The sequence below is a fragment of the Cydia pomonella genome, chromosome 1 (assembly GCF_033807575.1).
Source record: "Cydia pomonella isolate Wapato2018A chromosome 1, ilCydPomo1, whole genome shotgun sequence".
Classification (NCBI taxonomy): domain Eukaryota; kingdom Metazoa; phylum Arthropoda; class Insecta; order Lepidoptera; family Tortricidae; genus Cydia; species Cydia pomonella.
The window spans coordinates 2,504,614-2,532,073 of NC_084703.1; the positions used below are offsets into that span (position 1 = coordinate 2,504,614).

At 37.7% G+C, this 27,460-nt stretch overlaps 1 protein-coding gene, 1 long non-coding RNA gene and 1 other non-coding gene across 3 annotated transcripts; 2 read left to right on the forward strand and 1 right to left on the reverse strand.

The window, feature by feature from the left end:
• The first annotated feature begins 16 nt into the window (after window positions 1-16).
• Window positions 17-27,097, forward strand: LOC133526539 (laminin subunit alpha-like). Its single transcript, XM_061863219.1, has 11 exons — window positions 17-135; window positions 1,069-1,252; window positions 4,767-4,899; window positions 6,354-6,580; window positions 8,181-8,294; window positions 10,138-10,299; window positions 15,382-15,554; window positions 16,791-17,027; window positions 18,542-18,703; window positions 22,231-22,465; window positions 25,068-27,097. The coding sequence occupies exons 1-11, from the start codon at window positions 52-54 to the stop codon at window positions 25,328-25,330; spliced, it is 1,974 nt and encodes a 657-aa protein (XP_061719203.1). The 5' UTR covers window positions 17-51; the 3' UTR covers window positions 25,331-27,097.
• Window positions 19,299-20,771, forward strand: LOC133526721 (uncharacterized). The gene is made up of 2 exons (XR_009800764.1): window positions 19,299-19,890; window positions 20,133-20,771. It is a non-coding gene; the product is annotated as an uncharacterized LOC133526721 (long non-coding RNA).
• On the reverse strand, window positions 23,947-24,018 carry Trnam-cau (transfer RNA methionine (anticodon CAU)). The gene has a single exon. It is a non-coding gene; the product is annotated as a tRNA-Met (tRNA).
• Window positions 27,098-27,460: the final 363 nt, after the last annotated feature.

The window sequence follows — 27,460 nt, forward strand, 5'->3', positions numbered from 1 at the left end:
TTTAGTAACAACAAGGTCATCTAGATCTCTGACCAGGGCTTCGATGGTTGCATGAGGCAGATTAACGTGAACGAGGCCAGCGTGGACCTTAGCAAGAACAGTTTGGAGTCTATTGGCGTTGGAGACGGATGCAAGGTAAGAAACGTTTCTAAAATAACGAAAATGGAAATCTCGGAGGTTCGTTGTTAGAAGTTTGGTCAGAAATTTAGTAACAACAAGGTCATCTAGATTTCTGACCAGGGCTTCGATGGTTGCATGAGGCAGATCAACGTGAACGAGGCCAGTGTGGATCTTAGCAGAGCCTGGTTGGATGCAAGGTAAAAAATATTTGTAATTTTATAAGAAAAATGGGAAGCTCCGAGGTCGGTTGTTTGATGTTTGGTCAGCAACTTGGTTACAACAAGGTCATCCAGATCTCTGACCAAGACTTCGACGGTTGCATGAGGTAGGTCAACGTGAACGAGGACATTGTGGATCTTAGCAAGAACAGCGTGGAGTCTATCGGTGTTGGAGATGGGTGCAAGGTACGCAAAGCCTGACCAAAAATATATGATCATTGTCAAGAGGGCGCTGTTATTTTCATATATGGGGTGAAAGTTCAGTTTAGCATGAAGAATTTAGTTCCAATGATATTCTGCAATATGGCGCGTGATCATATTTTACTGGTCAGGCTTTAGAAAGAGAAGGAGGAAGATGGATGTAAGAACTTGGTGACCGAGTTATACTCTTTCTTTAATATAAAAGGGTATTTAATTAAAAGTGTACAAACGATCTGTACATTTTCGGGTAGTTATAACATTTATTGGTTCACCAACCAAACGCAAAACCACCCGGATTTGTCACTCAACGACCTGAATATAACCTACATTATTTGATCATGTAATGTTTTCTTCTACCCTCAAATGGCTTAAGGAGCCATTTGAGGGTAGATTTTGTTTACTTTTATTTAAATACCTAAAGATACAGAGTGCTTTTTTAATTTATTGCATTTTTATGTAACGTGACTCTCGGGCTATACTGTATTTCGATCTGTATCTTTGTTACGTTAAAGCCTTTGTTTTCTTTCAGTTCGCATCCCTAGTATCCTTGTCAGGCGGTGACAGCACCCTTCGCTACATGAACATCTCAACAGAGAGCCTGCAGTTGACCTTGAAGTTCAAGACGGATCAGCCTGACGGACTGATATTTGTCTACATAAGTAGAACACAGACGCCTACTATGCAGGATAGCTTGACACTGTCTCTGACCAATGGTAAGGAATCCCAAATACGCACCACATGCTGTAAGGTGAGGCAGGCAAAGTGCTCCATTCTTCGAGCAACACCGGCTTCCGACACATCGGAAGGGAGGAGTCTAAGCGATATCTTACCGAACAAATCATTCTGCCGTTTTTTGCGGGGGGAAACGTGTACACAGTCGCACTTCTCACTCGTTTACATACAAAATCCAATCTGTAATGACGACACAAATACATAGAAAATGACACACGTCAAAGACAAATCTTGCACACCTCGATGACGAGTCACAACATGCACCGCCATAGGAACAGTTGTACCTATGCGGCAGAGGGGAAATAGTATGAATGCCGTCTCCCTTCCCAGTGTTGCTCGAAGGCTCCAGTCCGTTTAAGTCCACCTACCTTTAATATATTTATTTATTTAAATGTAATACTACTTCTATTAAACCTTTTAGTAATATTACTGGTATCCTACAAGCAGTTGTCGATATATTAAAGGAAGGACTTAGACGGAATGGACCACTTCGGCCCCCCTCAACTTACTGCAACGTAATATCGTAGCTGGAACATCTAATGTACACTCTGCAATCAACCGTAATGTACACTTTACAATTTGCAATGGCGGACGGATACAAGCTTGACAGCAAGGTTTGGAAACGGTTTTAGAAATAGCGATGAATACTGGTTTATTTCGGTTACTCCGAGCTTCATAAGAACGCGAACGTTTTAAGAACTTTATTGTAACCTAAATAAACCGGTTTATTCGACGTGCGACGAAACGCCCGGCCAGCCTGGTGGAGTGCCGGCCGCGTAAACAAAAATACCGACAGAAATAAACCGGTATTTATTGTTCTAAACTGACAGGAACTTTATGGAAATGTTCTCCTAATAACCGGTTCAAAAATAATATGGTATTACGAACGAAACCGAAATTAAAAGGTTTTGCGCCAAGTCCATGTTAACGGTTTGGAAATTTAATCGGTTTCCGCGCCTTGCTTGACAGGACCATTTTCTCCAATGGCAATCTGCAGACCAACAAAACACACAACACAAATAGAATGGTGACGCCAATAATACAGGACAGCCTCTCGTCTTGTCTTGATTTTGCTACCTCCAAGACAGTTTGTAAAGTAAATACTTGTACTTATTTGGAGGGCTCGGAATCGGTTTATTTTGAAATCCCGAAATAGCCCAATATTTTTAATTATTTTATACTCTTTACGTAGGACTGGATCATGTATTTAGGTAACAACTTCGCATTATTAGATAGTCCCATTAAAAATTTAATAATAAACCAAAGAACGAAAAAGAACGTAATTAAACCGGTATTTTTTGTATGAAGAAAAAACCGGTTCCGAGCCTTGGTTATTTGTTTCTATGATGCGTTTATCCTTTGTTATTCTTCTCATAATTTATGCGAACTATATCGGTAGGATTTTTATTTGTGAATCACAAACAACTTTGTTCTTATTTTGGATTTTAATTAAATCACAACACACACACACACACACGCACGCACGCACGCACACACACACACACACACACACACACACACACACACACACACACACACACACACACACACACACACACACACACACACAATCACTATCACGCACACACAGACGCACCCAACTACAGGTTCCTATTTAGCCGTAAGGGTATTATTATTACTACAACTGCTCTGTCGTCGTAATGAGTAATAAGTACTTCTAGTTTTTAAGTTATAGATAATTAATCAGATAGTTACAATTGTTACAAACAACCACTGTTTATTATGGAGGAGCGGGACTTCCTGACACAGGTATTTCTTACCTACTAGGAAGACCCAACCTTGTTTGTCATATGTGTACCCAACATTTATGAAATAAAAATCATTTTCATTTTCATTTTCAAGACACATTTTAGAAATAGAAATAATTTATTCGTGGCAAAAATATACAGATAAAAAGAGGAACAAAACGAAACGAATACATAACATTATAACGTACTCGTATAATATTACAGTACCTGGGCGACCGAGCTTTGCTCGGTTATAACTATTTATTGTAATATGGTGGTGTATAAGTGATAGGGAGCGTGCATGAACTATAGGAGGCAGCACAGGAGCCGTCAGATTTTTGGCGCGAGGCGTAAATGTGATGTTTTTGTTCCGATGTAGCCCACAAGATGGCAGAACCTACTATGCACAAGAAAACACTTGACGTGTAAATGTGCCTGTTTATGGTTCCGATTCAGACCACAAGATGACAGACCCTCCAACGCGCACGGTCCCTATAATCTTAAGTAATTTTTTTTACTAAATTAAACTTGTCTAAAACAATAAAAATTAAAAAAATTATATATAAACTTGTACATATAAAAAAAAACAAAAGTTAGTCACGGGGCGAGATTCGAACCCGTAACACTCGTTTAGCAGTCCGCGTCTTAACCCGCTGGACCAGAGGGACAGTGGCCAGTAACACGAAATTAGCGACCATATTCCGCGTCGAAAGAAAAACGCATGAAACTCTAAAACACGCGTTTTCCCAAACATAAGACTAATCTAGATAGATTTTATACCCCCAAAAACCCCCATATACCAAATTTCAGCGAAATCGTTTGAGCCGTTTCCGAGATCACAGAAGTATATATATATATGTTTACAAGAATTGCTCGTTTAAAGGTATAAGATTACATGACACATATTAGCCACGAAATGGTCCCGACTCAGCATGGTGTTAGCCGGGATGGGCCAACGCTGGTATTCCCCTAAACGGCGACTTTTGACGAAATTATAATTTTCCTTATATTTTTATTATTACACACTTTTATATGTATATTTGTATGTCTTTCCCATCACGGAACAATGGTGTTCCGGACCTTTGGGAGGCGTGCGCGGAGCCGAAGCCAACACGTAGAGGCCCTTTTGACACTTTAATGAAATGTAAGGGGTACACCTAGCGGATGTTGCCCTTGCCCGCGTCATGGGACGCACGCAGAGGCAGCACCCGCCAGGGTGTAAGGACTATTTGAGAGTTGATGGAATCTAAAATGAACTGGGCTATTGGGTGAAAGCGATGGACTAAATACTGGGCTATGGGATAAAAAACCGGACGCCTGCCTAATAAAACGGTATTCAATTTTATTTCCGGCAGACGGTGACTCGCCCTCATTATTATTATTATTACACACTTTTATTTAGCTTCACCGCGTATCTTTGTATAAATCTACACATATATATGTGCTTCAAATCTTGTAACTGAAATTCGAACCACTTCCTGGTGTCTGTTTGAGCTGAAATTTGGTATACTTCCGTATTTCCGATGACAATGCAATAGTATGCTAACATGGAGCTGATCTGATGATGCAGTCGGAAGGTAGCCAAATGAACTCTTTGATGGGTAAACGTAAACACATTGAATTTAGGCTCATTTGAAAGGTCTCTAGAAGTACTTGATATAGGTACATACAAAAAAGAGAAAGTGCGGTCGGCAATAAAAGTGTGTGTCAAAAATATTTTTGACGGTTACTTGTTCTTGTTTCACAGGAAAACTAGTGCTTATGAGTCCCCGAGACACACTGGACACGTCGCAGACATACAACGACTCGCAATGGCACGTGGTGACTGTGAGTCACGGCGCCGCGCTCAGGATGAGAGTCGACGATTATGATCACTACAGGTACTAAATAGTATTTATCTATATCATTGGCCTTTGAGTCTATTACAGACTATTCAAACAGTGTCACGTAGGGCGGCAGCGCTTTTAATGGCTGTGTAGGCCAATACGGGAGCGGCAAACACGGCCACAAGCCAGGCAGGTGTAGTGTGTCGGTGGCGAACAGGTGTCGGGCTGATGACGCTTGGCTTGCTTACATACACTATTTTATCTACACACATATCATATACCCTCTATGATGCCTTCGAAATCCGTAAATGATGGCCAACATTACGATAAACTGTTTTGTTACAACCAATTTATTATCTGTGGTGATGTTGTAATTGCTTCATAACTACATCAATATCGATTTGGTTCAATTCAAATTTGGAACATCTATGAAAAAAATGCAATTCGATTTGGCCTCTATTCTAATATCGGTCGAGATGCCTTTTTGTTCGAAATGAAATGTCAATTGCATACAATTTTGACATATCTCGCGTGTTAGTTTGTACCGAATGATACGGAAATACTTTGGACTTTGGTTTGTCTCTGAATTAAAAAAAAAAACTACGAATACGTGACATGTGTGAAAAAAGTTTTCATTTACCGCCATTTGACGTACAGTTTATCTTTTAATTAGTTTTAAGTATAAAATGTATATGTTTTGTTGTTTTTAAAGTAACTACATATAGCAAAATTTTCGTGTAAAATGAGCGATATAAATATTTCGGTGACGCCACCCACGCCATATCTGGAGTTCCGCCAAGAGAGCAACGATGCCCCAAAGTTGGCTATAATTTGGGTTAATGAATATATCATCATCATCATCATCATAAATTTAAGAGCTGCGCTCTTGTCGGTGAAGCAATCTCCAGGCATGCCTTTCATTGGCCTCTTCCTTGACGGCCTGATACGACACGACGTTCACTTTCTCCTTCACTTGATCCATGTATGCCCTTCTTGGCTTTCCTCTATTTCTTCTTCCTTCTACTTTCCCTTCTATGATGGTCTTGATGAATTCGTCGTGTCGTAACCGGGACATATCATATAAAGTTTATGTGTGTAGATAAAATAGTGTATGTAACTGTACATAATTAGGCATTAAAACACTTGTGTGAACCTTTTGACCTTTGATCAGAGTTACCTCAACATGTATGGCGATGAACAGCGCCATCTCGTTTACCTGTCAAATTCGAAAGCACGAAATTGTCTTAGATTTTACGCATCTTATTCAATAAATCTTTTTTTGGTTTTAGAGACATGCTAGCGTCTTTTGAGCGTCAGGGTCTAGTCAGCGCTATGAAAAATAGCGTCACTGCGCAGTTGCGCCAACATTGCGTCGAGCAGCAGCCATAGAGTCGACTAGACGCCGACGCTAGTATGGGCTGGCCCTTAGCTGATCATCGTTGGACCTTATGTCTTCGAAATTAGGTTTAACTCATCGTTGTATCTTAAATAAAACTTATATTTTTCAGCTCCGACTCAGCCCCAGAGCCACTCAACATCCTAGACGGCGTTCTCCTCCTCGGCGGCACACACAACTACGTAGCTACATACAAGGCCGCAACTAAGACGGCCTTCCGGGGTTGCATAGCTGATGCCACCATCAACGGACGAGTCTTGAATCTTCTCGAGCCTGCGAGTAAAAGAGGGGCTACATTTGGACGGTGTGGGGACACTATCAGTGGATTTACGTCGTCAGGTTAGTAATTGAATTACTAGACGATGGTTTAATATATAAACCCGGCGGTACTCAAACTACGTGGTCACCCACAAGGCCGTAACAAAGACCGCCTTCCGGGGTTGCATAGCTGATGCCACCATCAACGGACGAGTCTTGAATCTTCTCGAGCCTGCGAGTAAAAGAGGGGCTACATTTGGACGGCGTGGGGACACTATCAGTGGATTTACTTCGTCAGGTTAGTTAATGAATTACCAGACGATGTTTTACCACATGAACAAAATTTTCTTTGGCAATCCATCTCTATTTCAAATTCTCTTGGGACAAAAGATATTAGTAATCACCCTCCCTAGGCTACGCCGTGACTTAATTACCCAATAATTTTGCGATACACTATTTACGATGCGTTTAACTTTTTAATCAAGGGTGTGTCGCCGCCGGTACGAAGTTACACGAAGTTTTGTCTTAGTCATCAGACTGCGGTGACATGAGCTGGATATTGTGTCTTACATATCAGATTAAGGTGGTTAAAAGGTTAAAGGTTCTTAAATAAATAAAAATTACACGAACACATTATGACACAAAGTGACTAACAAGGAAAGGTACCCAACTGTCCGGTTCCGATTCGATTTTTCCTGTACTCAAACATATACTCAAACAAGCCATTAACTAGCAAGTTGCTGGAGCATCACTTTCTATAGGAGTTAGAAGATTTAGTAACTTTTTAGTAATTTGAAGGACAATTTCTCCCAATAGGTTGAGTTTGGGCAGCTAATAAAAAATACGTGTCCGTTATTTTAGACTACTCTATAACATATATAAATATGAATCAAATTAGAACCGGACAGTTGGCTACCTTTCCTTGTAAGTCCCACGGTAAGCTCAATAATGGCTTGTGTTGCGGGTACTTGGACAACGATATATACCGGGTTTTTCCTGTAACAGGAGCAATAAATTAAACTGTAGGCTGTACTCCTCAAACTAAACAACATTTGTTCAGCTACTTTTAAAAATAACTTGTTTTAATTTTTATTACACATTGAAGTTAATTCTAAGACGCAATGTATTGCGAATTTTATTATGTTTAAAGCGTGACAAGCAACGTCAAACACACTGATGTCAGCGTACATTGAAAATAATATTAAATTTGTATGAAAAAGATAAAATCTAAAGATTTCATAATTTTTATAAGTTGTTAATCAAAAGTTATATCGTTTTAACACTACAATATATTATATATTAATTATTTGCTCGTGTTACAGGAAACACCCGGTATAATATTGTATAAATACTTAAATACATAGAAAACATCCATGACTCATGAAAATTCATGCTCACCACACGAATAAATGACTTAATAGGTAAAAAACTTAAATAAGTCACCTGTTGTATGTAGTTGTGACTGTTCGAATAGACATATGTTTTGTTTGTGTGTGTCTTTTAAACATGTATTGTCTATTCGAACACGTCACAACTACATACAACAGGTGACTTACTTAAGTTTTTCACCTATACCAGGATTTGAACCCGGGACCTTCGGCTTCATAGGCAGGGTCACTACCCACTAGACCAGATAGGTCGTTCTTGGAGTTAAAAAGACTTAATGTGAACTTTGTTTTAGAAACGACGTGGGAGGAACACAGAGTCGAACCAACTAACCACGTACTGCCAACTGTACCGCCTCCTGCACCCGACAATCCGATCCAGGGTGAAGTGGAGACCCAACCACCACCAGGTATTTGGTACTATAGTAATCATTCTCTATTTTTAAGGCCTTTGCACACCGGGTGCACATACGCGTTGTAATATACATACAGGGTATTTATTTAGTCACCTGTAATAATTTACGGGCTGTATATATAGGTCATATTGAGCAGCTTTTACTATGGGGCCAACCCCAAAATCATACAGTTGTGTCTCCGCGAAAAGTGGCAAAAAAATGGAGCAGAAAAAAATTACATTATTTTTTTCATCCAAGTTCAAGGAAATGAATGTCTGTAAAAATATGCATTATGAACCCCATTTTATGCTCCTTAATTCTGAATTTATTTGGATGCTCTCGCTTGCTTGGTTTAGCTGCAATAACAGTTTAAAAATTATCTTGATTTTTTGACATTTTCGTGGATAAGTCTGAAACAAAAGAAGATCGAAGGCTGATATTACGCATACAGTGTTCTTAGGACCTGCCACTACTGCACCTCAAATTACAACCAAATCCCTCGCAGGGGCCAATCTTCTTAGCTTAGCTTGCTAGAACCTTTGACGGTATTTTTTCTAATTTAAGAAGAGCCTTATAGTTAATTGGGGCAGTGTAAGTCAAATAAACAATATCAAGTTTATATTACTGGTTTAGGTCACTAGGTGGCACTTAACAGACCTTCCGAAGTGCACGTCCCATACCCATCTAGCAAACCTTTATTGAAATTAGTATTGGTAGGAACTCAAGTCTAAATTGAAGAACTCGACTCGTTTTTACGAGACTCAGAGCTTAAAAAACTTCTGAGTCTTTTAAGTCCCGAGTCGAGTCCTTTATTGAGTCTTTTTTAAGCGCAACTCAAAAGGACTCGAGTCTCCGGATAAAGACTCAGTCAACAATTTTATAGGTCTTACCTAAACTACAGTAAAGGAAATAGGTGTTATTGTATGATTCATGTTATGTACATCCATGAATTTTACATAAATACAACGCATTTCGAAGTTATTTGTAAAAAAATACAAGTTTTCCGAGAAGGACTCAAGTCTCTACAAAAGACTCATGTCTCTAAGTTAAAAAGAACTCGAGTTTCGTCTTAATTATTAGAGTCTGAAAAACTGAGTCGAGTCTTAAAGCCGAGGACTTGAGTCTTAATCAACACTAATTTAAGACAAGACAAGACAAAGCATTTATTGTATTTTGTTTTCTTATTTAATGCATGTTAATTATAAGATCTAATGTTTTGAAAAGATGTGTCCCGCCGAGTTTCTTGCCGGTCCATATTGGGATACCCTCCTTCAATTGAGGGGGAATTTAAATCTTCTCGGGTCAGAAGTGTAGGGTTAGAGCCGGTGTAGCTTAATTTGACGTTCATAAGCGCATTGTAATATGCCTACTTGAATAAATAACTATCTTTATCTTATCTTATTGCAATCATATTAGGTAAGTACACAAAATTACATTAGCAGTAATCTTATAACTAAAAAGTTTTTGGCAAAAAATTCATTTTTGGTACAAGCTTTATTCGCTGACTGTACTTTTCTTTCCACATGCAACTAATACTCATCGAGCAAATTCTAAAAACCCTAAACACAATTAGGTTGCGTTGTTTTATCACAGAGTTCCTATGTCCACCTCTTGTCTCCATCATCAGATCAGCTCGATGGTACCATAATATTGCATTGTCACCCGACTTACATATGTATGCAAATTTTCAGCTCAATCGGAAAACGGGAAGTGGATCAAAAACTTGCAAGATTTGATTACAAACAGACAACGGTCAGGTGAAAGTTAATAAAAGCTTGTAATAACAGACTAGTACAAACAAACGTGTTTAAATGCGATTAAATCCTGGCCATTTTTGAATTAGCTTGGTCCATTCCAGCCCGAGTGGAACCAGTCACCAGACCGCCTGTCACCCAGGCTCCAGCTCCGGTGACATTGCGACCGACGACGCCGCGGCCGGCACCGCAACCACAACCAGGCTGCGCGTTGGCACACGACAGACACTATACTATCGGTGATCCTACTGAGGGCTATAGGTTTGGTGAGTGTAATCCCTGAGATAAGCCAAAGAGAGTATCCTCTTACGTATGTACCTCTATACTTAATGTATTAACCGTGGAGACTATACGTCTCTGTCATATTGTATAATATACTTGACTTGGTACATACTAGTTATGTACAGAATGTAGCATTAGTTTATGAGACTGCTAGTTTAACAGTCCAGACGCGGTTTATTTATTTAGTATAAATTTTATTTTCACACTTGGAGAGACTTTACACCTCCAAATTTTATAAGTATTAGTACTCTGACATTGGGGACCTTTTACATCTCCAGATTTAATGTGTTTTTAACCATAGAGACTATACATCTCTATTGTGTTGTAGTAATTATTTATTTTAAGATTATTATAATGTAATGTTTACCCAGGTATTGGCTGTTGTATTTATAAATGTTGTTATGTATTTTTCATGTCACTATTATGATGTTACTATAAATGTTGTATTGACTTGTTAAAGAGCCCCTGAGGCCTACTTGCAGAATAAATTTTTGAATTTTGAATTTTGAATTGAATTTTATGACTATCAAAAGCGGCCAAGTGCGAGTCGGACTCGCCCATGAAGACTGTACCTGTACAATATACTTAAGCGCAATTTCACATTAAACATGACTTAAAACCGAGCAGGCAGGTATAGTCTAGGCCAGTTTGGCGGCCGACATGAATGAGGCTAAGTGTAAAAAAAGCGGCCAGGCGCGAGTCGGACTCGCCCATGAAGGGCTCCGTACCATGTATGACGTATTAAAAAAAAACTACTTACTAGATCTCATCATCATCATCATTTAAGAGCATGGCTCTTGTCGGTGGAGTAGACGCCAGTTTTCGCGGTCCTCGGCCAAGTTCTTTAGGTCCCTGTAAGACACGACATTTACTTTTCCTTTTAGTTGCTGCGTGTAACTTGCTCGTGGTTTTCCTCTTCCTCTTCTACCTTCGATCTTGCCTTCCAAAATAGTTTTAAAGAAAGTGTCGTGTCTTATCAAGTGACCTATCATTTTTCCTCGTCTATTCTCTATGGTCCTCAGTAGGTTTCTCCTCTCTCCAACAATTCCCAGCACTTCCTCGTTCGTTTTTTTCTCAGTCCAACTTATTCTCTCCATTCTTCTCCACAACCACATCTCAAAAGCCTCCAAGCGTTTCCTATCCTTCTGCCTCATTGTCCACGTCTCACACCCATACAAAGCGATGCTCCAGATGTATATCTTAATTAGGCGTTTTTTTATATTCTTAGATATCTTAGCCTTTAGCAAATGTTTTTTGGCGTTGAAAGCTGTTTTCGCCATTGCTATCCTTGATATTATTTCATCTGTACATCTGGAGTCTTGTGTAATTAAGCTGCCTAAATATCTAAATTTGTTTACTTGTTCTATATGTGTCCCTCTGATGACAATTTGTTCCTTAACCGGGCGAAATTTTGAAGCAATTAGTGTTTTAGTTTTATTAATGTTAATTTTGAGTCCAAATTGTGTAAAAATTAGATCCATCTGTTTCATTACTCTTTTTAATTCTGTTGAACTTGGGGCCAGTGCTGCTATGTCGTCCGCAAATCTAATAAATGATATTCTTTCCCCATTAAATTTGACTCCCCCTTCAGTTTTTTCTAAAACTTTTCTAATGGCACACTCCATAAATATATTAAAGATAAGGGGTGAGAGTGGACAACCCTGCCGCACTCCTTGTTTTATCCTTGCTCTGCAACTTTCCTCTCCCACACTGATAATTGTTTCCTGATCTTTATACAAATTAAAAATCATTCTTCGGTCTCTGAAATCTAAGCCTGCCTCCCTTAAAATTGTCATCATGCTTTTCCAATTGACCCTATCAAAGGCTTTTTCCAAGTCAATAAAGGCTATATGTGTGTTTTGGCCCAGGTCTATTCTCCTGTCTACAATACTTCTCAGCGTCAGTATGGCCTCTCTCGTACCTTTTTTCTGTCGGAATCCATATTGGTCTGGTCCAAGGTATTCTTCCATAACTGGTCTAATTCTATTTTGGATGATTTTAAGTAATATCTTCGATGCCTGTGAGATTAAGCTTAGAGTCCGGTGTTCATCGCATTTTAATGTATTCGTTTTTTTTGGCAACGTGATAGTTTTACTGACTTGGAAATCCTTTGGTACAACTCCTGTTTTGTATATATCTTGCGTTATCGAAAAAATTTCTTCTTGAATGGGATCACATTCTGCGTTCTTAATGAATTCAATGTATAGGCCATCATCGCCTGCAGCTTTTCCATTTTGTATTCCGATTAGCGCCTTGTCAAATTCTTCCCTAAGTATATCCGGGCCTATTCTATCTTTATCAACTGTTATTTCGGGTTCTATATCTTCTATGTCTAAGCCTTGGCCCTCATATAAGTTTTCTATATACCTTTTCCATCTATTTATAATATCGTTATCGTTTAGAAGCATTTTTCCTTCCTCATCTAATATCACAGTACTCTTTGTTTTGTAGTTCCTATTCATCTCTTTTATATTTTTATATGCTTTATCCATATGTCCCCTATTCATGTGGTGTTCTATTTGATCACATTTTCTTTCTACGTCTTGTTCTTTTCTCTCCCTGCATTTGAGAGTTATTTTATTTGTTAGTTGCTTGTACTTTATTACACTATCATTGCCAGCTTTACCCTTATAATGTCTTCTTTCAATCATCATGTCTATAATATCTTTCGTTAACCAATCCTTTCTTGGCACTATTTTTTTCTTTCCTAAGTATTCTTCCGCACTTGTCCTTATTATATTAGTAACCTTATTCCATTTATATTCTATGTCCTTTGGCAAATTGTTACTATTATTATATTCTATATCCTCTTCTTTAATTAATTTTAATTTGTCTCCCAATGCATTACTATATTGCACTCTTATATCCGGGTCCTTAAGTCTAGTGAGATCAATATTTTTTCTCTTATTCTTTTTTATATTCTTCTTTTTTTCTATAAAATGTTTACTTATAAGTAGATTATGGTCGGAGTTTATATCAGCACCTGGCAAGGTCTTACAATGCACCAAGCTGTTTCGATATTTTTGTTTCACAATTATGTAGTCTAACTGGTATCTATTGATATCTCCCGGCATCTTCCAAGTATAGAGTCTTCGTTTTGGTTGCTGAAATAGCGTATTAGCAAGTGATAGTTTGTTTTCATTGCAGAATTGTACTAATCTTTTGCCCCTAGCATTTCTCTTCCCTAATCCAAAGTTGCCTACTTCTTTCCCATCTTTGCCTTCTCCAACTACTGCATTAAAATCCCCCATAATAATTAGATAATCCTTGTCATTGACCATATCTAATAATGAATCTAAATTGTTATACATATCTTCTATTTCACTTTCTGGGTGGGATCCAGTGGGCATATATATTTGAAAAATTACAATATTTTGCGGTTGTGCTTTTAGCTTGATGACTGTTATTCTATCGCTGTGATGAATAGTATTCTCCACTTCTCGTCCCCATTTTTTGTTTAGTAGCAATGCCGTCCCATTCGATCCTTGTTTAGCTCCTGTGTATATTATTCTATGGTTTCCACTCCAGTAATCGCCACTTCCTCCCCACCTGACTTCACTTATTCCCAAAATATCTACTCTATGTCGATCCATTTCCATCTTGAGTTCTTCTATTTTTCCTGGCGGCAGCATTGTCCTCACGTTCCATGTTCCTATTAGGCAAGGGTTTCGCATGCTGACGACCGATTCAGCCTTGCGTCTGAACCTGCCGGACTCAGACCGCCACGGGATATTACGTCGTGGAAGCCCGTTGTCAAGGACCATAATATTTTCATTAACTGACATCATACTCTTTTCGGGTCGGACTCGCCCATGAAGGGCTCCGTACCATGTATGACGTATTAAAAAAAAACTACTTACTAGATCTCGCTCAAACTAATTTTCGGTGGAAGTTTGCATGGTCATGTATATCATATATATTTTTTTTAGTTTTATCATTCTCTTATTTTAGAAGTTACAGGGGGGGGGGGGACACATTTTACCAATTTGGAAGTGTCTCTCGCGCAAACTATTCAGTTTAGATAAAAATTATATTAGAAATCTTAATATCATTTTTGAAGACCTATCCATGGATACCCCACACGTATGTGTTTGATGAAAAAAAATATTTTAAGTATGGGGAACCCCCAAAAAAAATTTTTTTTTCTATTTTTGTATGAAAATCTTAATGCGGTTCATAGAATACATCTACTTATCAAGTTTGAACAGTATATATAGTTCTTATAGTTTCGGAAAAAAGTGGCTGTGACTTAAACGGACAGACGGACGGACATGATGAATCCATAAGGGTTCCGTTTTTTGCCATTTGGCTACGGAACCCTAAAAACCATGTGAACTGAACTTCAAAGCAGTAACTGACATAAACGCTAAGGTGATAGAGGAAGGGAATTTGCAAATTCTGGTAACCGAACAGGAACTACTTAGGGCTTGTGCACAAATCACGTGAGGTACGAAAGGGGGGGGGGGGGGGTTTACGAAAAAAAACGAGAGATCACTTCGGGGGAGGAGGGGTATAAGAAAACCTCACGTGTATTTTTCTATGGTGACCAACACTAAGAAAAAATATCTAAACATACGTTTTCTCGGTTTTTTTAAACATAAATCTTCACTTGGCACTTAAAAATAGCAAGTCTAAACAAGATTTACTCTATACAGTACTATTTATCTTAAAATTAGGTCGAACGAAAAAATTAATAATAAATACACGTGAATATATATGGGAAAGGGGGGGTTCGCCAAGAACCTCACCAAATATCACCAAGGGGTAGGGGGGGTCAGAAAGTAGCCGAAAAAACCTCGCGTGATTTGTCCACAAGCCCTTACTAGCCAGACGTAATTAGAACTTCGAGTCTTCGATCTGAATTTTCCGAGACTTGTATTTGTATGAGTTATACTTTGGTTATTAATAGTTACATATTCTTCTGTGAAGAATAACATTGTTAGGAAACCTACTTAAATGGGAAAAAAATTCAAAAGTGTATATTCAACAGCTGACATTGGCTCACCGTGGAAAATACCTCCAGCTCTGTTCTTTCCAGACATTAACGGTTGCTTGTATTTCATCAGGTACTCGTGAAGACAGCCGCATCGAGTACGCCAAGCTGCCTGGCCGGCAGTCAGATGAACTGGATCTGATGGTGACCTTGAGGACCTTCGACAAACATGGCGGTATCATCTTCTATGCCACCACTGAAAGAGCTCCGGACCAGTTCTTGGCTATTTACATGAAGGATGCTCAGGTTAGTTTTAAGAGTAATATAGAATGTACTGGATCTTATGGTGACTTTGAGGACCTTCGGAAAACATGGTAGCATCATCTACGCAATCACTGAAAGAGCTCCTGACCAGGTTCTGGCTATGAAAGGTATTTAAGTAAGTCATTTTACTGCACTGCAATGCACATTCTCTGTTCCTGTGGACCACTAATGTAAAAAAGAAGTACCCACTTAGGGCGGCACGTATTGCAACTCTATGAGGTACAGAACATTACGGCCCAAAGAATCTGGAATTTCCTGGATTCAACGGGCATCAGTAATGAACTTTAAAGGGCTCTCACAATAGATCACTGCCTGGTCGACGTGGCATTCAAAGGCCCACAAACTCCAATAATAAAAAATAATAAGTAAGTCATTCAAAGAAAAAATGTCAAGTAGGAATAAAGGTTTGTGGGGGTTTATATCACAGCTTGTCTCAATAGCTTTTTTAACGATTTCTGCCAGATAATCAAAGTGAAACACACTAGTATTAGCAACGACAATTTCAAATAGAGGTGGATTCTCAAAGAAAATTTAGTAGCCACAGTAAATTTACTGCCATCTTTTGACACACGATTAAAACTTTTAGAACCCTATTTGATATTGATCCTTATTCTTTCACTGATAAATTGTTAAATTTGTTAAATATCAAAAAGTAGCGCCATTCCTCTTTGGTATTCGGATCAATACATCGCGTCATTATGAATATATAAAGCAAAAAAAAATATCAACAAAAACAAGTTAAAGGAGGCCAAATTAAATAAATACCCTAATACTTTTGGACCAGGGTACGTCCTTAAACTACGTCCAAAAGAGAGGTACGGGCATTGTGAATGTCATCTCGCTTTGTGTGGTAGGGCACAGCCGGTGGATGTCATTCCAGATCTAGAGCAGAACCCAACTGGGGAAGTACCTCCACCTTACAGAAAACAGCAGCCAAATAACACTAGACCCTACTCATAGTGTTGTGTTCCTGCCGGTGAGTAAGGTTGCCAGAGCTCAACCAGGGGGGAGGGGCGGGTGTAGGGTTGGCAACGCGCATGTAACTCCTCTGGAGTTGCAGGCGTACATAGGCTACGGAGACTGCTTACCATCAGGCGGGCCGTACGCTTGCTTGCCACCGACGTAGTATAAAAAAAAAACAAATAACCTTGCCTGTCAAGATTCACGATGCACTTGGTAAACTCCAATTCTACCACTAATCTCATCTAAACCTTTCAGATACACTTCACCTTCAACTGCGGTGGCGACACAGCCACCATCGTCTCCCCCGACACCTACAGCGGTACAGACTGGCACACGGTGACCGTCAGCCGCACCAGGGGTCATGGGAAACTGACCGTCGACAACCAGATGGTTGGGGAAGCGAGTGTTAGTTGCAGCAATCCGGTGCCGCTGGCCGCTCCATACTATTACGGAGGGCTGAAGAGCGCTGAGATCGCGAAGACGCATCTTGGAGTGAGTATCGAAGTCTGGACACAACATATCGAACAACACCGAACGGGTTTCATGTCTAATTCTTTCACTGTTCAGGCAATCAGATTCTCGTTCTCCCACTCTCTATCAGACAAGCGCAGACCAAATTCACATTCAAGCGCATGTTGCGCAAGTATTTCCATGACACACTTTTCTTCTTCATGAACTTAATGATTCACACTTGGTATACGGATTTTTTTTATTCAACACCACATTGAAAAATGTTTACAGGCAATGCTATAAAACATTACAAGCCTTAGAATGAAACTTAATTAGGCACAAATTTATATTTACATGTTGATATAAAAAACTTTTAAAATTATGATGCTAAAAAGGAGCGAACCTCAGCATGTGTTGCAGCAGGCTTACCTACTACAACGCTGGCTTTCAGGCCGACCCTTCGTACAATACGAATTTGCTTGCTGCTTGTCGGAAACTGTATGGCTAAGACTGTTTTAGTTTGTATAGAAAATAATATAATTATGTATGTATCAATATATGTATGTCTATTTTTATTAAGTATTTGTGTAAGTTTATTAATATATAATTTATATTCATATCATATACAGTCTTGGTTACAAATTCATTTACTTCAAAAGACACTGCACCTACTTAATCTTTCTGATTTAACCCATTGGTTAACTGGTAGAAAATACCTTAAGGCATTAAGTCCGCCATCTGTACCTTCATGTATTGTGAAATAAAGATTAAATCAATATAAATAAACCATACCACACAGTCAAAAGTTTTTCCAGTCGCAAATTTTAAGCAGATAGTGCCGAGTTTCGTTTACGAAGGAGACGCTACCTTTTCATCAGAGACTTATTGCTTAGGACACATCAATACTTTTCTCTGTTCTTCCCAGCAAAAAGTATATACAACAACATAGATTGCGAAAATGTTACTGGCAGTTGGTTAACGTGGTTTGGAAGCACATTTAAAGAGTGCTGACAGTACAAAGATGTATCTCAGGGTGATTTGGTGGTTATGATCGTTATATTAGCCTATGCATATCCAAGGTTAGATATAAGGTACGTCAAAAATTACCACAATACCCAATGCGGTGCGAAAACGCAACTTGATCTAAGTATTTTTATTTTTTTGGCTTTCAAAACTGTCACTGAAATATCGACATGAATATTACATACAAATGCAAATCAGTTTTTAATTAGTTTAAGTTTGTATTGTAAATCCCGACCAGAAATATATGATCATTGTCAAGAGGGCGCTGTTATTCTCATGTATAGAGTGATAGTTCAGTTTAGTATGACAAATTTAGTTCCAATGAAATTCCGCAATATGGCGCGTGATCAACATATTACTGGTACTACATTTTACTCTAATAATTGGTTAATTAAAACATCATTTCGAAAAAAAGTAAAAGAAAAAATCAGTTGCAGATTTAGACCGATCACTTGATCTGTTTTTGTGGAACTCTAAATCTCGTTAAGGAAGGAAATTTTCAAAATTAAATATCTTATCTTTTTTACTCCCAGGACTTCTACCAACCGTTCAAGGGCTGCCTCAAGGGTCTCATCATGAACGGGCAGTACGTCACCGAGGTGCTGCGCAGAGTCAACGCCCTGCGCTGCACGGACAATATTGAAGATGGTGTGTACTTCGGGCCTTCGACGAATACCACTAGCAACTACTTGAAGGTAAGTTTTCCTTTTTTTAATGTTTCATTTGATACCTGTATTTAAATACATTGATGAGAAATCGAGCCATACTTGCCACCTTGGTGGAAATCTTGATTCATTTTGTATTTTGAGTAATTTTGAGTAATGAGTTGAGTAATTTTAAAGCATGTCTTAAAAGCTTTCGATTCTTTTAATATACATAGATTTCGTTTTAATTTCGAAGGTTTTATCTGAAAAGCTTAATGAAAATTGACCTTTATTTAAATAATTAATATTGAATTATAATTATAAAGTTTGTGTCTTGGAGGATTTAACAACTGGAGACGCCTTGTCTGTCATTTTCTGTACAAAACAGCCGATATTTGCGCGAGAGGGGCACGTCAAATGTATGGCTGTTTGTATAAATAAATAATAAATAAATATTTATAGGACATTATTACACAAATTGACCAAGTCCCACAGTAAGCTCAATAAGGCTTGTGTTGAGGGTACTTAGACAACGATATATATAATATATAAATATTTATCAATACATAGAAAACACCCATGACTCAGGAACAAATATCCATGCTCATCACACGAACAAATGCCCTTACCAGGATTTGAACCCGGGACCATCACCTTCGTAGGCAGGGTCACTACCAAGGCCTGTCGACTTCCTTAGAAAGACATGACGCTTCATAATTGCGCATGTGTGGTCTGACTTTCTGGAAATAGATACCAGTTATTAATATAAAAATATTTTGTTACAGCAACATTGCTCCTATCTGACTTTGTCTATTCAACTTTGGGAACAAATAAAATCATTTTTATCAAATATTTTGATTTATGTCATACTACCATATGTAAATTATTATTATTTTATATAAATTATTACCTATTTCAGTTTGTCTTTGTCTATGTTCATAAAATCTATGGAGGTCAGAGGCACATATACCCTCCAAAAAGCCTTGCACTTGGGTCTGGCCGGTTAGAACATAGACAAAAGTCTGCAATGTCAATGCTGTCAAAGTCATTGACGCAAAACTATTTTCATTTTCAAAACTATCAGTTTTCATATAAAATGATTAAATAACGATTTATGTTGTTGAAATAGATTTATTGATTAAGTTTTAAAATTAAAAATCCACCGCACAGTATCTCCGCTCAGACTCGGTTAAAGTTTAATCCATTGTACTAAACTAAGAAACAACAATTATTTCAAGGTAAGAAATATTTTAATTATAAATAAAATAAGTGTACTATTGCCAAATTCAAATATATAAATTTAATCTTACCACCCTCTTAAGTCGCACGGCCGCCCTATCGCGTCCAAAATTACAATCTAAATTCATCATAGATGTAAAATCTAACATTGTTTTAGCTGGCAATTTAGAACTCTGGTAGCTATTAGCAAGGTTAGTAATTAGGTTATAGTATTGTTTAAAATGTGACTGTTTTGTTTTAGAGGGTGAACGTGAGCAAAAAATCCTTGGGCGTCATATCATTTCCTTGGAAAGGCTCAAAATCAAAAGGCACGGATCCGCCACATAATTGTGACTAGTTGTAGTTTCCCGGTGACCATCAACAAGACCGCTGCACTGAGCTGTGGAGCAGAAAGTGTCCGACAATCGGATAGATGTAATAACAACTTTGTCTGTCATATATTCATGTAATTTTTAGTTTTTTGGGCTGATATATGTGATATGATTACAAGTTACACTAATTGCAATTGTGGAGTAAAATCAGATGTGCCAAAGATCATGTTTTAGATATATAAAAAGCTATATTAAATGCAATAAATAGTATATGTATATATATAAAATTGTTTTTATCATGAAGATTTTAATGACTTCTATTTATTGTTATGAAGGTGATCTGGGAATTAAAACATGCGCTAAAAATAGACGACCTAAACATAAATAACGCCTTAAAAAAATCAAAAGATAATCACACGCACAGGATAGGTTAACTATTTGGTACCCACATCAATAATGAACCGAAATTACCGACCTGTGGTCTCATTGAATAAAATTCATATAGGTATGTAGATATTATATGGAAGTGTCACAGTTAGTTCAACAAGCCCCGTCCGATACATAAATTTGTATAGAAAATGACTTTTTTCCTGCCTATTGTATGTTTTTCGAACGAATTAAGCTCTTTTGATCCTAATATATAGGAATAAAAATATTTATAACTTGATAATAAAATGTATTGTTACCTTTTATATTGAAAAAACTTTAAAATATAGATATCATTATCTCTTAGGACAAAAGATGCCTGTGATTTTGATTAATATGTAACATAATATTTTTTTATTTGATAAATACTAAATACTTAAAAACCTCACCCCAACAAAAACAAAAAATGAAAAAATACAAAAAGAAATTCCGTCGCCGGGATTCGAACCCAGAACCACTAGCTAGAACTGGATCACTACCTACCAAAACCCGCCAGGCTAAACCGGTTGTCAATTTTAGTACTGAGATACAAAGAGAGCGCCACTAGTATAAACGAACTTTTGAAAGGGGCATTTTTTTGTATGGAGTTAGCGTTCTTCTCCTAGTGAGTATTATATTCTTTGGTCACTACCCACTAGGCCAAACCGGTCGTCAAAAACGGTTGTATGTAACGTAGAAATAGCTATGTCAGATAAACGTCAGCCCATACAATACATATGACTACGGAAGATGGAGATAAGGAACGAAATCTCCATGTACCAAAAAGTGTCATCAATTTTTTTTAAATAGGTGGCGCTACAATACCTAGAGTACTTGAACAAAAAAAAAATCAAATCATACACAGCGCAATTCACTCCGTTAATAACGCCTAGGTTCTCAGCTACTCTAGCGATACTCTGGAGAGATTTGGAAGTATTGTTTATAGCCGACAGCTGGACACTTTTGCAACAGTTCTACCATAAGAGATGCCACTCCTCTTAATTCCAGACTCCATACATATGACCATTGGCCGAGATTTCGACAGAGGGGTAAGCTCTTAAAGGCGACTCAGGTTGTTAAATCCTCTAAGGTTTGTGAAGACAACGCATCTTGTTGCAAACATGTTCTTTTGTCTCAGCAATGTGAAAGTGTTTTCATTACAATTTGACAGTTATGGTGCATTTCTTCACTCAGTCAGTTAGCTTGTTCCGATTCCAAAGGAGTAAAAATTTTAAAGTCAATTCCTAATTTAAAATACGTGAACTTGCATTTAAACCGATTTTTTTGGTAACCTATCGATCTTCCGAAACTGACTTGTCCGATTTTCACTTGTCCGAAAACAGTTCCCCGATTTTTTAAAATCCATCTGCTTTGTTTACCATACTTACGAAACGCCGCTGGTTTGTTTCCCCGAATTAACGTTTTCCCGAAACTCAATAGCCTGAAGAACGTTTGCCAACTTTATTGTTTGACAACTGATTTGTTACCCCACTTTTCATAATTCCGATGCTACGTTACACCTAAATTTCATTTCCCCTAATATCATTACACCGAATGCCATAAAAAAAATTGCAACAGATTTTATTAATTATGATAGGTAACAGATTTTTTTACTATCACCAGCTCCAAGAATCCAACTTCCGCGTCGGAATCAGCCTCTCAGTCTCCATGGAGATCAAACCTCGGAACACCACCGGCCTGCTCCTGGCCGTCCACGGGAAGAAGGACTATCTGGTCCTGGAGCTGCTGGAGAACGAGGTGGTGGTGAACGTGGAGAACGGGAAGGGCGAGTTCCATGCGAGCTACAAGCTTGCTGAGCCCACCTCGCTGTGTGACGGCAACTGGCACAAGATCCAAGGTACGTCAAGGATTTATTATAAACCTGTTCTATTATATTTACATAACACTTAAGCTACGAGTATGTTAGTATTGTACAGGCCAAAAAAAGTAATAAATAACAATAATAATAATATAGTTTAAGTATCTGCCACCCCCTGGAACACCCGGCACCCGGCAGTGTCCCAGAATGGGGCAGTCCGTCTTCTCACTTATGACCCTCAGGATGGTGTTGTGGCTCCCGCGCACCCTGCGCATGAGTGATGCGATACGTTTACGAATCACCGCGCCAAACCCCTCCGTGTGCGCGTACGCAAACATTGCTGAGGCGCTGCAGTAGCGCGGGAGCCCCAACAACACCCTGAACGCATTGTTATATTGTACACGGAGGGCGTTAAAGGCTCGCTGCGTGTAATTGACCCACAGGTTGCACGTGTATAAAGTTAGGCAGAAGGCTTTAAAGAGACTAATCTTTACTTCAATGCTAGATCGTGCAAACCTGCGGGCCAACATGTTGCAGCGAACCGCCAGCGCCCTCCTTTCCCTCTCAATGACGCTATCATCTTTTAAGTCCTCGGTCACCACATGGCCGAGGTACATTTTCTAGAACATTTGACGCTTGACAGCTGTCATTTCTGTACAAATATGACAGCTGTCACACTAGACTCATAAAAATATCACCGAGCTTCTGCATCCCGCAACCTTGATGCTGGCGGAGTTGTCCCGATGGACAGATGCCATAACATCTAAAAATTGATTGATTGATTAGAATAAGTTTTGGGCAGAAATATAATTTTTGTTACAGGTTTTTATCGCCGATGGTACTTTTCTTTTCACACGCAACTAATACTCATCGAGACAATTTTAGAAACCCTGAACACAATTAGGTTGCGTTGTTTTATCACAGAGTTCCTATGTCCACCTCCTGTCTCCATCATCAGATCTGTTCGATGGTACCATAATATTGCATTGTCACCCGACTTACATATGTATGTATGCAAAATTTCAGCTAAAACGGAAACCGGGAAGTGGGTCAAATTTAGCTTCCGAGATTTGACCCACACATACATACTAACAGGACAAGTTAAATAAAAGCTTGTAAAAATGGATTGCAGTACTATTTAACAATCTAAACGATTGAGACATGTTTTAAAAATGTCATATACATTCAAGAGCAATTAAAATGGGTTAAAAATCTATTTTTTATTGCTCTTCAGTGTAATGTTGTCACCAAAGAGTAGAGTTTGTTGTCACAAAGACATCTTATGCTGAAATACACGAGAAGATTTGTCAAGGATTTATATATATACATAGATATTTTTGGTTGGAGTTCTATTAGAAACAGTAATAATCATTAGCTATGCTTTAGGAATAGACTAAAAACTTAGCAGCATTAAAAAAATATTTTATCAGTTCAAAAGAAAACTTGTTTTTAATACTTGACAGATATATAAAAAAAAATAAAGCAAAAAAATATAAACAAAAAATAAAAGCAAAAAGTCATAGCAGAGCGTGGTTTCGATCCACGGACCTCTGGGTTATGGGCCCAGCACGCTTCCACTGCGCCACTCTGCTCTATGGGTGACGGGGCGAAATTATCTGCCGCCTTCTATACACGGGGTTTGCGATCAAATATAGATGACGTCTTAGCAGTGTCAAGTTGTACAGTTATTTGCAATAATTTAAGTATATTACGCGTGCATTATACCTAGTTGAATTGAATCAATTGTTTTGAAAACTATGTCCATAATGGATCATTGTAATGTTAATTTACATAATTATAAATAAATAAATGTCACAAGTTCAAAAATTACTCAAATCAAATGAACCTAACAATAAATACTGTTTATGACAACAAAATAAATTAACAAAAACGCAAAATAAAATGTGAAAATAAAATTAATAATGTGAAATTTATTGAAATAATATTCATTGTTTTTGTGAGTTTTTTGTTTGATTTTGAAACCAATTAATTACCTATATATATCTAATTATGTAATGTTAATTTGCATAATTATAAATAAATAAATGTCACAAGGTCAAAAATTACTCAAATCAAATGAACCTAACAATAAATACTGTTTATAACAACAAAAATTAATTAGAGAAATTGCAAAATAAAATGTGAAATTAAAATAAATAATAATATTAATATGTGAAATTTCTTTAATTAATATTCATTGTTTTTGTGAGTTTTTTTTGTTTGATTTTGTAACCGATTAATTACATACATATATCTAATTATGTAATAATAAGAATTTTAAAAATCGGTTCAGAAATGACGGAGTTATGGAGTAACAAACATAAAAAAAAAAAACAAAAAAAAAACATACAACTGAATTGATAACCTCCTCTTTTGAAATCTTGAAGTCGGTTAAAAAGTCATCAACATACGATATGAGGCAAAATTAGATCCATTTTCAAATTTCCAATTGTACTAAAATGTTTAATACCTTCGTAATCTCAATGAAAATTTAGTACCTATTATGTTAAAATCAAGCTGGTTATGAGATAAAACGATAACTACATTGCGCAGTTTAAAAGGTCAGTCTCGATAACAAAATATATTTTATGACAAAAATAATACAAAAAAAAATTAATTAACAAATCCCTTTTCTTTTCAGTGGCCAAAGCCCGTCACGTGGTGTCCGTAGGCGTCGACAACCACTTCGGCGACGCCGGCCTCGGCACCGGCCCCTCCACCGACACCCGCTCGGCCCTCTACATTGGAGGCCACGAGAAGGCCGTCGCGAGAGTCCGCGGAGTCCGATCTAAGCGCGGCTTCACTGGGTGTATAAGGAATATACAGATTAGGGAGCAACCGATATCGATACCGTTATCGGCTGCTCATAGGGACACGCATATCGGAGCTTGTCCTGTTGACTAAATACCTTAATACGATCGTAGTAAGAATTGTTTCAATTCTTCTGTAATGCAATATTTTCTATATCTCTTAGGCATTATACTATTTTACGACAGAAATAACCCAATTTAATAAAGAAACCCAAAGCCTGACCAGTAATATATGATCACGCGCCATATTGCGGAATTACATTGGAACTACATTTTCCATACAAAACTGAACTGTCCTACACATAGTGTTACACTAGACCCTGCTCATAGTGTTGTGTTCCTGCCGGTGAGTAAGGTTGCCAGAGCTCAACGAGGGGCGGGAGGGGGTTAGGGTCGGCAACGCGCATGTAACTCCTCTGGAGTTGCAGACGTACATAGGCTACGGATACTGCTTACTATCAGGCGGGCCGTATGCTTGTTTGCCACCGACGTAGTATAAACAAAAAAAAAACATGAGAATAACAGCGCCCTCTTGACAATGATCATATATTTCTGGTCGGGCTTTACATAACTATAATATTAAGAAATATGTACAGTCAGCGTCAAATACTTCGTAGCAGTCAAAGTGGCCAAATAGTTCGGTACACCATACTAAATATATGGTGTACCGAACTATTTGGCTACTTTGGATGCTACAAAGTATTTGACGCTGACTGTACAATTCTGATAATATGACATTTGCAAATACGCCCTTTTCATTTTGAGATACCTAAAATGGATAATATTGCATAAATTCGTAGATTCAACTTTTATTGTATGATATATTTTTCAACTCCTAAAGTTAATTCAAAACACTGTAAACCATTATTTTTTGAAATCCAATCGTCAATAATATGAATCAAAGGATATGTATCAGAAAATGTTTATTATATTATAAATATATATTATATTATATACGGGGTGATTCATGAGACGTGAGCAGGACTAAGCCTACACAATCAGTAAATGTTAATGAACCGTTCATCATCATATTTAAGTAAAACAATCTCGCTTTTAGAACAAATTTAATAATCTACAATCATGGACACCCTACAACACTTTATTAAGAAAAATAAAACCTCTTAACCGTTATGACAGCAGTTTGATTATGAAGAAAACAAAATGTCACACTTGAGGGAGATACGATTTTTCAGAAGTAACCAGACTCCGATGACATTCAATTTGTCACTTGTTATGGATAAAACAAATAGAGTGACCATACATGGCGTAAATAAATTATAACATTTTTTTTTGAACAGTAAAAAATAAAAGAACGTTAATCTCACAAATACTGGTACGAAACAGTTGCTTATAACTTACTGAGTGCTAAAGCTTGATCCTGCTCACGTCTCCTGAATCACCCTGTATTTTAACTTAACAATGTATGTGCCATATCATATTTATTACATTCATAACCACCACGTGACATTTTGAAACGCATAAAGTAATTAAAAAACTTTATTAAAAAAATAGAAAAATTAAACAGTTCGTGTCATCCACCATGACGCGCAGATTTGTCAAATCTAACCTTTAATAACATGAGAATACGACTCAAGGCACGCGTCTTCGTGAATGACACGATCAACTCCAATTATACATAATATTAGTTAATTGTTTATTGTAAACTTGACTTTTACTTTCCATGAATTACTTCGCTGCTTCAACCTTTTAAGTTTCTGGATTTAAAAAAAAGAGCCAATATCTTTGTTATCTACTTCTTGCCTCTTTATGACTATATGTATAAAAATAACTGTATGTATTAGTGAAATATATCTGCCTCCATCGCCAAATCAATAGAATTAAATAGAATCAAAACCAAGAACTGTTTTTTTTTTTACTAGGTATTTCTACCTTCTAACAATAATGTCAAATATGAACGATTTCCCGAAGTAAATAAGTATTTGGCAAAACTATAATTTTTGGTATAAGCTTTTATTGCTGACTGTATTTATCCTTACACATGGAACTACTACCCATCAAGAGAATTCTAAAAATCCCGAATGCGTTGTTTTATCATTGAGTTCCTATGGCCACCTCCTGTCTCCATCATCAGATCATCTCGATGGTACCATAATTTTGCATTGTCACCCGACTTACATGTTACGGTGGAGCGCGGTTGTATGTTTTTTTTTTTACATTTTCTGTGCCGTTGCGGAAAAGATGCTCCGTCAATTACCTTTTATAG

Excerpts from the sequence above, each read along its gene's own strand:
- LOC133526539 (XM_061863219.1), top strand. The coding sequence starts at position 52 with ATGAGGCAGATTAACGTGAACGAGGCCAGCGTGGACCTTAGCAAGAAC. Across the intron at positions 4,900-6,353 it reads GACGATTATGATCACTACAG|CTCCGACTCAGCCCCAGAGC; the intron begins GTACTAAATAGT and ends TATATTTTTCAG. Across the intron at positions 17,028-18,541 it reads TCGCGAAGACGCATCTTGGA|GACTTCTACCAACCGTTCAA; the intron begins GTGAGTATCGAA and ends TTTTACTCCCAG.